Source organism: Amblyomma maculatum, chromosome 1 (genome assembly GCF_055883805.1).
Source record: "Amblyomma maculatum isolate TAMU_Amacu chromosome 1, ASM5588380v1, whole genome shotgun sequence".
NCBI lineage: Eukaryota > Metazoa > Arthropoda > Arachnida > Ixodida > Ixodidae > Amblyomma > Amblyomma maculatum.
The window spans coordinates 395,755,702-395,770,388 of record NC_139344.1 but is presented as its reverse complement, the minus strand read 5'-3'; the positions used below and the strand labels follow the sequence as shown (position 1 = coordinate 395,770,388).

The following is a 14,687-nucleotide window of genomic DNA, read 5'->3' as shown; positions in this document are numbered from 1 at the left end:
CGCGTTCAAAATCGGAACCGAAACTAGTTTTATTGGCGAGAAGTCCAAGTCAAATCCAAAGCCACATTAAGCATGAAATCACGTGATTGCAGTTCCGCCATTTTGGCTTTGTGTCGTGGTCGCGTTGTTCACTCGCTGCCTTTCTCTTCGACAACGACGAGTTTTCATCCGCAGGACACGATGGCAACGCAAGTGAAAAAACGCAAAACTCTTTCCCTTGAGCAAAAAGCTCAAATAATCGCCCAAGCAGAAAGCGGAAGGAAGAAAGCGGCAATTGCTGAAGACTTCGGAATTCCTGCAAGTTCGCTGTCAACGATTCTAGGCAATAAGGACAGCGTGAGAATGGCACTTGCTTCAGGCACATCCTCGAAGCACAAAAAGGTGACGCGGCCCCTCCATGAAGAGTTGGACAAAGCAGTGCATGCGTGGTTTGTGGAAGCACGAGCCAGCAACGTCCCCCTGTCCGGAAGCATCGTCCAGCAGAAAGCCTTGATCTATGCATGCCTACTTGGCATTGATGATTTTAAAGCCAGCATTGGCTGGCTAAACCGTTTCAAGGCCCGCCATAACATCGTTGGAAAAGTGTTGTGCGGCGAGTCAATGTCAGCAGACGTGGACGGAGCAGCTGCTTGGAAGGCGAGTAACATGGCCGGAATTTTAAGCAACTTCGCGCCTGCAGACATTTACAACGCCGACGAGACCGGGCTATTCTACGAGATGTTGCCGGCTAGGACGCTCGACTTCAAGGGGCAGCGCTGTCACGGCGGCAAACACAGCGAAAAATGCATCACAGTGCTGCTTTGCACAAACATGGATGGCTCGGACAAGCGTCCGCCGTTAGTCATAGGCAAAAGTGCCAAGCCGCGCTGTTTTAAGGGAACTCGTAGCCTACCTGTGCAGTACAAGGCGAACAACAAGTCATGGATGACCCGCGCTATTTTCACCGAGTGGATGATGGCATTCGACCGCGACATGAAGCGGCAGGGCCGTAAAGTTTGCTTGCTTTTGGACAATTGTTCAGCGCATCACTCCGACGAAGTCAAGCTCACTAACACGGAGCTGAGGTTTTTCCCTCCCAATTGCACGTCTGTCTTACAGCCTCTCGATCAGGGCGTGATTCTTAGCCTGAAGCGCGCTTACCGCGGGAGGTTAATTCAGCGGCTGCTTTTTAACACTGAAACCGGCCGAGACACGAAGGTGGACTTGTACGTGGCACTGCAGATTATGTCTGCTGCCTGGAGCACACTGGGGCGCTCAGTAATTGTGAACTGTTTCAGGCACGCCGGATTTGCCGAAGGTCGACCCGTACACTCTGCTGGCCTAACACCAGGCGTTACAGACGACGACGAAGAGGCGTCACCGGCTCCGGGGATCGCGGCCGCCTGGAAAACGCTGGGAGAAATAGGAACCGTGCCGCCTAATCTCGAGCTCGACGAATACATCGGCGCTGACGCTTGTGTTGTTGTTCACGAAGATGTGAGTGATGAGCAGATCATAAAAGCTGCCCGGAATGATAAGGACTCTTCCGATGAAGAAGACGACGACGTACAGGAAGCGCCGGCTGCGGCAACCACCGTACAGGTGATGGACGCTTTTGATGTCATCAGGAATTTCGTTGCTGTCCGAGACGACGATGTTGCAATGGGTTTGCTGACCGAGTGCGAAAATCGCGTGACGGCATTGCTCGCCGTGAAGCGTAAGCAAACCAAGCTTACAGATTTTTGGCATTAAACGCCTTTGCTGCTGCTTGGGCAATTCTTTCTGCGTTTCACGTCAAATTTTTGCGATAACGAAGTTCCGCGAGAACGAAATTTTTTTTCGTGCACCGTGAATTTCGTTATAGCGGGATTCAACTGTACTAGTTAAACCAACTTACAAACAAACTGCACGAGCATATTGCCGCAAACCCCTGGAAGTTTCTCAACAGCCGCCAGCAAGCGGCCTTATCACTATGATTTAATGCATGGGACGAACTTGTTCATATTCATTGTCGTGAGACAATTTTATCGCTTTCTTTGTAGCCCAAGATGCGGCAAGAGTTTTCCCAAAGGATCGCAGCGAAGCACAACTGTTTCCGTATCATTCGAGACGTTTCCAGGTTCCCTTGGCCGGTTATCTAGACGATTCTCCGCCCACTATAAATTGAGCGCTGATGAATGCAACGGGCATTCGTAGATAGACGACCGCCGAGCACGCTTGCTATTATCGCCGCCGCCGATCGCTTAGTTCTTTTGTGGGCGCAAGCCTGTCAGCCCAATAAAGAGTTCATTCCAGTCAATTTCAGGCCTCCTCATTTCCCATTGGCCATGAGATGATGCTGGATGCATATAATGTTTACATTGTGTAATGCAGATTTTTAATGCACCATCTCTATGACAGGTTAACTGGGTGTACGTCAATTAGTCATAAAATGCAGGTTGCTGCATGGACAAGGGACACATAACCAAGGTTCCACTGCACCTTTCTCCTTATTTTCGAACTCGATGAAATTATCTGCCAGCATCACTAATGCGGAACAATCTATTGCTGTGTCAGTGTGCACGGTGGCGCATTCTGTGTCATAAGTGTACATTTGTAGGAGCAAGCACAGACCCTTGGACATCAGGCGTAGGTCTTCCTTGAGCTCTGCTTCCTTTTCACGGTTCTTTTGCTCCATAGCCTTGCGTGCAGCTTCACTGTTGTGTGTCTGGCACTCCATCTGCTGGTTCAGCTTCTGAGCCCTCCGCTCCAGCTCCTGAACCTGTCCGTCAATGGGGCAAGGGAGGGGCAGAAAATGACAATCAACACCAAGTGGGTGCAAAGGTGCAGTCAGCCATGCATGGGAAGTGCTACTACAGTAACAAGACAAGCATAGGCCCCTGCCCAGACAAGGTCCCCTGTTCTACTCTGAAGAAAGCATCATTCTTCCCGGCCGTGCCAGCCGCTTTTCGATGGAGGCAAAAAGCAAGGCTCCCGTGTACTGCGCGACTTCATGTACCTTAGGTAACTCCAGGTGGTCGAAAAATCTGGAGCCCTCCTCCTTGGAGTCTTGCACTGGGCCAAATTTTTACAAGCAACTGGTTGCCAAACAATGGCAAATATGCACAGTTTTTTATGTGCACTGGAAATTTTTCACCCTTTCTCGAGTGGGGAAGAGGGAAGGGGGCGGGGGGCGGGGGGAGAGGCTTTCGTGCAGTGATGGGCAAGGAGGTTTCAGGAGGAAGCCATCAGGTGAAAAAAGGAAGTGTTACTGCCTGCTTAGACCTGAAGGATGTCAGCCTGGGCCAGCGAGAACTAAAGTTGGTAACTGTCGATCTTCAGCCCAACATACTTTTTTATAGCGCAAGACCCACGCTTTTTTTTTTTCCTCTCATTAGGAAAGTACCACCCACCTGGCCACGTAGCTGCATGTTGTCATTTCTCAGCCGGTCCATCTCATGGTTGTTGCGGTCCAAAGACTGTGCCCTCAAGGGGGTGCTCAGCATAGAACTGGCCTGGATGCCATCTTGCTTCTCTGTAAATGTGCCGAGGTCACAGCATACTAATTAGAGGGACATTTGAAATGGCGTCCTGCATGCCACTGCTCCAGCCTAGACACACAGCTGTGCACCAAAATGGCACCCGGTCATCTTATCCAATGCTTGCACAAGCAGAATGTTCATTGCAGTCACTTACCTCTGAGCCTTGCCTCCAGATCAACAATCTTATTCTGGAGCTCTCGATGACTGGGGGTTGCCACCGGAGTGTCACCGTGACCGAACCGCTGGTGAAAATAAAAACTGCACATCAGAATTCTGTCAACAAAGATTGCGCAAACAGTATACTAATAAACAAGATCACAGCTGCTGCAAACCATTCACTATACGGTAAGTGTTATTTCTTGATCTACTAGTAAACAAAGAATGTGAGCCAAAATTAGAGTTTTGAACCACAGCTACGTTCATGAAGAGCACCACTTTTAGGAAGTATTTCTGGGACTCGTGCTCTGGGCGACTGCTGTGTCTGTTTAGTATCTGTAATGCTATCAAGAATAAATCGAACAGTAGGAAAATGAACTAGTGTAACTCGACGCTTGACACATCATTTGTGCGACATATTAGTGCGACATCTGGCGCTTTTCACCTTTCCATATCTTGCCATATTTCAGTGGTGCACGCAAAAGCCTGTCCCACAGAGCAATTCAAGCTCAGAATTACTACATGTCCTCGTCTTCTGTGCCTTCCCAAAAGCTCGATGCAGAGCACCAGCCTAACTTCTCGCCCAGCTTAGCCTGTAACCTAAGGCTTGTCTAGGTAACATCATCTTCTGGCACCGGCTAACTCAATGCAGGACGTTTCCATAAGGCATACTAAGACACCAAATCCATTCTTGCCCCACACATGAAGCATCTCGGAAGGCCACCGCTGTAAAACAAAATTTTGCAGCCATATTGAAAACTGATTCATTAAAGGGCACTTAAGTTGCATTAATTAGAAAAGGGATGGGAGGTCCATGTGTGCCATCAAACAGCCTATGAAGAAGGTGCAACGTTCAACAAAATTACAACAGCGAAATCAGATGCTACTCAATTCTAACAGTCGTCAAGCAGTATGTGACTTCCAGAGAGACCCCACAGATAACTATAGCACAATTAGTGCTATAGTTGCTATAGTGCTATGCTATAGTTAGTGCTATACAGTAAACCCTCGCTAACACGAACTCGCATATCTCGAAAAATCGGTCAAATCGAAAATTTTCTACGCCGCGCTTTCACCATAGGTGCTATGTATTAGCTCCCGTTTATCTCGAAGCATTTTTTGGGCGTAATGCGGGTATCTCGAAATTTTGACCGGAAGAACAGAAGGCAAAGGTCATTACCGAAAGGTGATAGGGGCTCCGAGCAAGCGCTTTGTTCCTATGCTGAGTGCCGAACACAGTCACGTTCGAAGAGCGAATACAAAATTCCCGCGGACGCAGCCGTTTATCGCTTTGGAAGTAGTCACGTGAGCGCCGATCGTGCGCAGGGGCTGATGGGTCTTATCGGGCATGGCTCGGTCAGCTGCCCTCCGCACGTGCATACCGGCAAGAGCGATTTAGTGATTGTGTGGTTCTGTTTCGTCGTGCTATGTGCACGAAGCGTTGACTGATTTTTGTTGTATGTGTGGTGTCCGCAACGCTTGCTCCACAACAAAGTTGAATGCAGCGGCAGCGACCAACGGCCTATGCGACGCGTTTAGCAGCTCAAGGATGCCTTTGTCGGGCCAAATGCCAACGCAAAGCGGGCAAGCATTACCCAGTTCTTCCATCAAAAATTATAAAGTTGAGTTTTTCTTGAGAATTCTTTTTTGTTTATTTACAAAAGCTCCCTCTGTGCAGTGGAGCGTCGACAGACGCAACGGGCCGAGGGCCGCCAAAGCATTTTCGCTCGTCGCTGTCGCACTCAGGTTCTGGGTTTGTAGAAAATTTCACGTATCACCCAGAAGCAGCTCTCTAGGCAGCCAATTGCAGAAGGCTTTGGGCTACTCAATTTCCGTCCTGGCTTTTTTTTTGTTTTTTTCTTTCTTCCTTTCTTTTTTTTTTTTTTTTTTCGCGAGCGAATTTGGTTTTCCTAGTTAGGTTTGAGCAAAGAACCTGCAGACGCTCACTTTGTCTGATGCGTGCATATATGAGCGCATCGAGACAAATCGGTAGAAGCTTGGTAGGGTAGTAAAGGAAAATAAAAGGCTAGTGTGGCTAAATATTTTTAATTTTCAAAAGGAGCAAGAGGAAGTCGCTGCCTGCATCGCATTGTAGTAGCGCACCGCTGAGCTGTTACTTTTTTTTTTTTTTTACATGCGATGCGTTACAAAAAAATTCATCACTGTTTTACCGTACGTCATGCTGTTTAGTGTTATAAACGGGATATAGCGTAATTGTACTCCCCTGACCGAACGACGAAGCGGCAATAACAATGCAACGCTGAAAACGCACCTCTGTCGCAGAGTTCAGTCGCTCCATGCGGCGTGCATTGGCGGCGGCGGCGCGCGACTGATCGCCAGAAATGTTTGGCATTTTGCTTAACTCGAAACTCTGCTCATCTCAAAATTTTTCCCGGATTTTACAACTTCGAGTTAAAGAGGGTTTACTGTAGTTAGTGCAATAGTTAGGCACTATAGCCATCGCCTTGTGCACAATTTCCTCACTCCGCAACCACAAAAGACCAAACACATTCAACAAAGGTTCTAAAGTTCCCTGCAATCTCTGCCAACGAGGCCGGTGGATTCGTAGCAGTGCGTAGAGTGCATATGGACGGGCTTCAGAGGCCAACACCAGAGATATTTCAGGGGCTCGTGTTAATTTAGGAGAGCATTCCCCGCAGGTTCTGCTCTGTCCAAATCTATCAGATTCCCCAGCTGTTCTCTCACATCAACCTGTGTGGTTTCCCCGGACAATGCTGCATTTGCTGTGACGCAAGAAACACACCGACACTCGCTGCCCTCCGAAAGTTATATGGTCAAGAAAAGTTTGCCAGCAATGATAGTGACCTCCGATTATCATAACGCCAAGCAGTGCAGCTTGGGTTTCAGCCTCCCGTCTTTTGCTGTTCTGTTCCTTGTTTAAAAAAAAAAAAAAGAAAATTTCTGTTGCAGAGCGACTGGGCTCTGCTGAACCGCATGTAACTGTCACCTCAATATTCAAACCGCTGGGGTTGGCATAAATTTGTAGCTTATAAGATGAATGGTTGCCAGCAGTCATGTACTATCTGTAACCATGCAAACTGCAATAAAAGCGCATATCTTTCGTATCGGCCAGTAGTCTCGGACCATACTTGTCAATGTGAAAGTTGGACTTGAGTTCTGTCATGTGCACTAGAAAAAGAACGTGATAATTCGTTTACATCGTTTCTAGCCCAAAATCGCCAGCCGTGCGATCCAGGGAATTTTGTCCCCGATACATGTTCAACCATAAAAGCACATGCTGTGAAAAAACAAAGATATTTTGTAAAGAAGCGTTTTTAAAAGGAGGAAGCCCTGAAATTATTAAAACATGATCAGAAGCCAGCTATGGTGCACACTTACAAAGAAGGGCTTCCCTCTCTTCACGAGTGCCACGTGGCAGAATACCCACCTGAAGCCTGCTGCGGCCAGCAGGGGTGCTTGGGAAGGCTGGCTCCAAGAGTGGCTGGCTGGAAGACGCCTTCGCCTGGCCTTCTAGCTGGGAGAGCTGCGCGTCCTTCACTGCCAGCTCCTGCTGTAGCTTGCTGTACTTGGCCTTCAGCTCAGTCAGCTCACTTTCCAGCGTGTGCACGTCTCGCACAAGCCCGCCTTGGGCTCCCTTTTGCTCGTCATTCTGTGAAAGACGCAGTGAACAGTGCTTCTACATCATGCCTCCAGTGAAAGCTGGGCAACGAAACCAGTCTAGGATTGTCACTTCAGAAAGAGGAGTGGGAACTGCTCTTCCAGGTTGTGAAGTGGCATATTCAAAATGCTAACAACAGAGTTCAATGACACCCGCAGGAAAACTGTTATCCTTATTTATTTCCTTGATGACAGGACATAGCATGCATCTTAGCAAGTTCCCTGCCCCCAAAACTTCCCAAAAGCCTTGAGCAAAAACTAGTGTAGTACCTTGTTATGTAGCTGCAGAATGACTCATATTGAAAGAAATGAAATGGCATATTTGGAAACGGCACACAGAAATGCATGCTTCCTGACAATTTTACGACTGCAATCGGGCAGATAAAAATTTGGATTTAAGACTCTTTTCCCCCAGCTGCAATTCATTCCAAATGCAAAATGCTTTTCTTTTCACAAAGTCAAACCCATTTATAAGAATATCAAAGTGCCAACAAAATATCTTTGTTACTGTATAAAAGCGTGTAAGGGCCGTACTTTTTTTTTTTTTTTTTTTTCAGATTCGAGGGCCAATATTCAAGGTGCGGCCAAACACGCGACATAAAAAAAAAAAATTTCCAAGTAAGAACAGACCAATCTGTGAATGCGCACTGTTTATTTACCATTCAATCGTCACTAGCAGCATGACTCGCTACCATTCAATCGTCACTTTAAGAGCCGCAACTACGGCATGCGACCATGCCAGCCACACCACCACTACTCACGTGCCTTTGATAGTGACAAAACAAAGCAGAGGTGGCCGAGGCTGGCGATACCGCTAATATAGATTGCGGAAGCTCACGGCAGAGGGAAAATATGATATTGATGATGGCCCACGACTTCAGGCACCATCCGTGGGCGGAATCTGGAAGCTCCTCCTGTGCACATGCATTTTGAAGGCTATTTGCGCGAGGGTCGCACAATGTTTGGGTGTGGACCTTACGCTGTTTTTTTTTAAATATTTGCTTTGGGAAATAGGGGTCATGGCCCTTACAACCGTTTATACGGTTATGACAGAAACAAACAATTCGTTAATTTTAAGTATCTAATGATGGGAAGGTGGGTTACAATATTTTCTTTGTAGGCAAAAGTTTGTTGGTAAGCTTTGACTGGTTTACGGTATATTTAATTCACATCTTCCTGAATGTGGCCCCACTAGCACATATACTCAAGTGAAAGGACCTTTGACAAAAATGAAGTCCCAGAGAAACTATCGATTGCAAGAGGCCTTTGCATAGGTTCCTGTTCATTGTTGCTGACCGAACAGGTGGCAGCTGCGAGGATCACACACCAGGGAAACCTTCATTTTTCATGACTGCATCGTTAAAAGCAAGAATTTTTCAGGCCTCGACATGCCATCTTCATCATTACATTGATGGGTGCTACGCGAACCTTTATGTCACGCTTTCCGAACCAAGCCCACTTAGAAGCAATTCTTGACAGGGAATCCGATGAGCTTGGAGCACTAAGGAAACAGCAACGGCAAGACGGAAAAAGAAAACTGAGCTTATAAGGCGTGTGCAGCTCAGTGACGCATCAGCGAGTTTTCTATGAGCAGCACACCCTTAGAAATGTAAAAAATGGACTGCTCCACCAAAGGAGACTTGAGGACGTCTCTGTCTTTTCTCCTCCTCTGCTATGACGTAGTGTTTTCACTTTCACTGCACTATTTAGAGCATCCTATGTTCCCACTGCAACTGCGCCTACTGTTGCAGAACCATTAACTTTGGGAGCTCGGTAACAATGTTAGGGTCAGGGGCAAGGCGCATATGCTAGCCAGTGGGAAGAATATTTCCTCGCCTTCGCCTGGAACCGCGGAGCTTTATATGTCAAGTGGCCGGCAACGACCGGCAGCTGGATAATGTGATAGCTTAGTACTGAATGCTAATAAGAATGTGTGATATATTAGAGGTACAAATTAAGGGATTCGTAAATAAGCGGGCAGTGCCATTTTGTGCTAGCATTTAAATTGGCGACGTAATCACCAAATAAAACTATTTCAGCGCTCAGGCTTCTCTGCAGCGCAGAGTGATGAGTAGGGACCCCGATGATGCCAGCTGCAAAAGGGGTAGCTGCGACATTGTCGTTATCAGAAGGGAATATTGGAAGAATGCGGCCAAGTCCAATGAATGCCAAGATGAAAAGACTGCATATGCATGGCGTGTTTGGCTATCAGCCAGGCAAGTTGCCAACCGCAAACACTATTCATGTAAAAGAAGCAGAGAGCACTGATATGCAGTGCTCGTTGCAAGCATTCATCTGCAAAAATCTGATATAATTTACGTGTCTGCTTATGCTTTCCTAATCACGCACTTTTCTTGCCTGCAACATGCGTTTCAGGAATGAATTTATTGTTCATTTAGGTCACAGATGAGCAACAGGCTCTCATGTTGAAGCATGCCCTTGACTTGAAGAAGCAAGTCGACGTGAGCGTCTAGGAAACGTGCTGGCCACCTCGGGCATTTTGAAGTAGGCTTGGTGCTTCAAGCTGGCTTGCCCAAGTCAAGTCCAAGTGCGAATAAGACCAATTTCTGCATTCGGGATTAAACATTTGCACTGAGCAAGGAGGCCAATGCCAACGAACGCTAAGGTCACAAGGAAATTTTTTGGCATCGTCGGACAACTGACAGAAGGGGCTGGGAGAAAGCATATGAAATTTGGACCACCACAGATAATGATGTCATCATCCTGTTTCTCCGCATCACTGCAGTGTTTTGGGTACAAGCCTGAAGGTTGTCACAATTTTAATAGTCAATGCTGTCTTACCTTTGCAACAAATTGGGGAGTTTAATCTACAAATTTCATTTATTTTGACACATATATCTTAGGAAGTTCTCAAAAAAGCATTTCAGCTTCCCTTTAAAGCGGTAAACGCATGAGGCGACAACTCCTAACGATTCGTCGCGCGACGCCGCCGCCAACGCCTGTCGTTGCGCTGGTCATACCGCGGGGAGCGACGGGGCTCAGCGACAGAGAGGCGCATTTTCAGCTTTGCTCTGTTACCACCGCCTCGTCATTCAGTCAAGGGGAGTGCAGTCACGCTATATCCCATTTCTAACACTAAACAGCATGAAGTACGATAAAACACTGATGAAATTTCTTGTAACGCATCGCATTTTAAAGGGTCACAGCGCAGCGGTGTGATGCCGACTTGCATTGCAAGCAGTGACTTTCTCCTGCTCCTTTCGGAAATTAACAATATCTCGCTACGCCATTTTTTTTTCTTTTATTACCCTTTCAAGTTTTTACTGAATTATTTTGATGCACTCATATATACATGGGATCAGACGAAATGAGCGCGCGCAGGCACTTTCATCCAAACTGGACAAGGAAAACAAACTTCACGCGCAATAAAAAAAAAAAAAAAAAAAAGCCAGAACGGAAGGTGAGCACCCCAAAGCCCTCTGCGTTTGGCTGCCTCACGAGCTGCTTCCGGGCGACACGCGAAATTTTCTAAAAACCCAGAAACCGAGCGACAGCGACGAGCAGCAATGCTTTTGCGGCCCTCAGCCCATTGCACGACGCATGTCACCGCGAATTGTTGCCTCATGCGGTTAGCGCTTAAAGGCCCACTGTCCACCCTCCGGTCGAAAATATTTTCTTCCCCGGTGACTGTGAGACTTCACCCCTAGAAAGTAAGGCCACAAAATGTTTTTCAAAAGAGTAACTAATAACGCAGTTACAGCTACCGCAATCACCCGATTCTGTAATGCTTCTCTCCTTCCGTTCCCTCGCAAATGTTTTTCACTCTCCTGCCCGAGGTCGTCTAGCCTCCGCAAGACAAATTCTCCTTCCTCTTCCGCATTTGGCGGGAGGTGGGGCGTGGCACTCCGCGGGCGCAAAAAAAAAAAAAAAAAAAAGAAAAAAGAAAAAAAGAAGGGAGGGGGGGGGGGGCAGGAAGCACGCGCCGCTGGATTCAGTCTGGCCGTGGTGAGGGAAACGCGTGCAGCGAGCAGTAGACACCCATCCTTCTCCCGTCAGTCAGTGAAACGGACCAATGGACGTCGTTCTCGGGAAGTACGTCATAACTGTGGCTCGACGGGCCAGCGCAGGAAACAGGGCAGCTGGCTTCCCGAAGGAGAGCATGAGAGAGCTTTGATTTGTATTTTCGTAGCTTTGCGGCGCACGTGTCACTGTAGCATTTTGCACAGACTATCTCCGGTACCTGATCGAAACACTGAGCTCCTTCGCTTAAAAGGTCCTTCCCTGGACAGTGGCCCTTTAAGCGTCCCCCCTAATGTATTTATTTTATCATCAGCATCTACTATTTCCTGTTCTGATAAGACTGTCCCTGACCAGACTAGTTTTTGTTCAACTGATGTCGCTATGTGAGCATTATTTTTTATTTTTTCAATAAGCACAGTGGGTTCCACCTTCGCAAATCGGCATCTGTACTGCGCATGGAACACCGCATTCGCTGCTACTATCTTTCGCCAAGTACACTCCCTGGTCTTGAATGACCTGCTCTGAAACTCTTATAACCCTGACCAAAGGAAAGCGTACCACTTTCTCATACATCAAAAACAAAGTCTAGTTTCTGGGAACAGACTGTAAAAAGAGAGATGCTGCTATTAAAGATAATACGAAGAAGAAAATGCTTTCCATTCAATGCACACTTCCTCGAAAAAGCATATGTCCACCCGGCAAGACAAATGCTATTACTAGCACAACAGCATGTGTAGAGATGCTTTCAGCTAATGCCCACTGATTGGCCCCTTGTGGAAGAGTTCCAGTTGAAAATCGACTCGCATGAAGTGAGCCGGCCAGTGCAGTCTTGCACACAAAATAGGATGCAAATGCACTTTTCTTTGACCTCTAGCCAGGTGAACCACCACTGACAGCGCAACACTGTAGCTCTCCCTGTTCCGGTCAGTGGTTCGGCATCTTGGGCACTTCTGCCTCCAATAATATTCCTGCCACTATGGTACAGATAAGCTTATATCTATTGCAATTTTTTGCGTAAGAAATTATGAACGTCAAATTATTTCCCAAACCTATACCAGTTCGACCGTATGTCACAGTGCCCATCGTGTTAAAGACCAGGACGACAGCAAAAACCAGCGTGTTTTCTAAATCCCCCAATTATGAACTACCTTGTGCTACAATGAAGCCATGCATACCTTGCGTTTTTCTTTGTCAAGTTGCTGCTGTAGGTAGTCGACCTGGGTCTGCTTCTGCTGGCAATCCTTTTGCAGCCGAGTGACCTGCAGCTCGAAGGCTTCGACCTTACGCAGTGCCACTTGTGAGAGCCCATCCTTCCAGGCTCCATCCGCCCAACTCATGTCTCCCCTGGCGTACACAAAAAAGCAACAGATTAGAAACAAACTCAGTTGTCCAATGCTCAATTGCCGTAGCCGTAGTTTTGATGAAAAAGAAAAAAAGATCTCTCTAATGGTGCAGTGGTTAGGGTGCTCGACTATTGTGCCCAAGGATGCGGGATCGAGTCTCGGCCGCTGCGGCAGCTTTTCGGTGGAGGCATAGGCTTATTTCTTACGCCTCACAAATATTTTCATCTGCGACAGCAAGTCGAAACTTTTTTTTAAAAAAGAGGGCGAGCAACAAACACAAACTATGCCCACTCCTTCAAGAACTTATTCGCCATGAGCAGTTAGTCGGCAAGGTGGTAATTGTCTGAAGCAATACCTTCCTACACAAAGCCCAGAAATCACAAATGAGATTGTAATAATGTTTTAAAAACTCGCAATGAACAGTGCTAATACGAACGCGTAAAAGCCACTGTACAGTAGCAATGCAAAACGTACTGTCACCATAAGCACAGAAAATGTCATATTTGCTCGCATACCACAATGCATTTGCAGCATTTGTAACTTGACAGTTAACTTCTGGAGCTAGTTGGTTGGACACAGCCAGCCTAATGCAGCGCAACGTTCGTTTATCAAAGACACTGAAGACGTTTATTTTGGAAACCTGTTAACGAAGCTTTATTTTCTAAAAGGCACTGCAACTGCAGCTCACTAATTAAGGAAGACGATTTAAAAACTATTGCCGTTAATGCACTGCTTTACGGGACGCCGTTGGCGTACGCGTTCGAATCAGAAGCCTATGAGAGGTAGAACCTACAACTATGCGTACTCACGATTACTTCAAGTCTCCATGGACAAGCCGAACAGACAGTGCACAAATGGACTTTCCGCTCAAACTACGCACTTGAAATTCAACGAAGCTCAACGACTCAACTGTCAACAGCGCAACGCTAGCAACACGTCCAGCGCTACAGAGCCGTTGACGCCGTCACCAACGTTCGAAATCGCTTCAAAACGCGCAGCCGCCTGGCAGCCGCTGCAGCGTACAAAACGACGCTTCGCGATTGGCCAATTGGCAATTGCCGCCGTGTTCGCCGCTCACCGCTATCAGCGCTGACAGAACAGCTCAAAACCTTTTTTTCGGTTTCGTTTTCGTCGAAGCACGTACGAGACGGACACTTTGCGAAGCCTCTATTTATTAAATATGAAAAGTTTTTAACTCCCGTCCAAGCAAACATATAAGCCGGAAGGCGCGTTGCCGCGTTGCTTATTAGTAAAAAGCTCGACCTCGATGCGGAGAGGTGGCGCCGATCATGTACGTTCATTTCGTTTTCTTCCAGTGGTTTGGCGGGTGGCTGGTATTCGAAGCGACGCAGGTACTGTGCGTTTGCTTTCCTCATTGTAATGAAAACGTGGAGTGTATACTGACCGTATGCGGGGCCGCAAATATATTGAGTACCTGCGCATGAGTAATTATTTGCACGCTCGTGCGCCCTCACACGCGCAGTTTTTTAGTGGCGGAAAATAACTGTCTAGACTGAGAGCATATCTTAAGGACGCGTAAACGTTGACGTAATTAAGCTGTGAAATATATACAAGGTGTTGCTTAGCTTATGGACAGACAATTTTCTGTCTTTACAGTTGTTTCACATTACGGGCGTAGGTGCAAAAGCGGCCTATTGAGCCCTGTGCCGCTGCACACAGAAGCAGACAAATCTTTAGCGCACCCTCCACTGCACCTCAGGCCAAATCAGCCCATGCCTCACTGCTAGTAAAAAAAATTAAAGAGCACTGCTGAATCTACATTGGAGTAATGCGAATGCACGTATGCTTGCTGCTGTTGGTTGCTTCTAGTTGCTTAATTCACTTCTTGTTTGCAAGTTCAAGTTCCATTTTAGACTTAGGTACTTTCAAATTGCGTGCCAATCCCTTTCTACGGCTCTACTTCTGGTTGCGTGACGTCACATCCTCTACCTCACATTAATTCATTCATGAACAATAATAGTAGAGAAGGTTTGGCTGCGCAGCGGAGACCCCGCCGTTCAGCAGCAGGCCATCCGCCTGGCGGCTGAGGCCGTGAACTCCTTGCCTT

General features: G+C 47.2%; 1 protein-coding gene across 3 annotated transcripts in view; it reads right to left on the bottom strand.

Moving 5' to 3' along the window:
- LOC146208635 (uncharacterized) overlaps positions 1–13,635 on the bottom strand; it is a 93,269-nt gene extending 79,634 nt beyond the window's left edge. For 2 of the 3 annotated variants that reach the window (XM_084595570.1, XM_084595577.1), the window contains exons 1-6: positions 13,429–13,635; positions 12,452–12,620; positions 7,066–7,287; positions 3,655–3,742; positions 3,372–3,493; positions 2,593–2,740 (exon numbers count right to left, since the gene is read on the bottom strand). In XM_084595570.1, coding sequence (XP_084451696.1) covers positions 2,593–2,740; positions 3,372–3,493; positions 3,655–3,742; positions 7,066–7,287; positions 12,452–12,613 — 742 coding nt within the window. In that variant the 5' untranslated portion in view covers positions 12,614–12,620; positions 13,429–13,635. Of the gene's footprint in view, positions 1–2,592; positions 2,741–3,371; positions 3,494–3,654; positions 3,743–7,065; positions 7,288–12,451; positions 12,621–13,424 lie in introns of all 3 variants that reach the window. The other variant, XM_084595573.1, reaches the window with a different exon arrangement.
- Between the last annotated feature and the right edge of the window lie 1,052 nt (positions 13,636–14,687).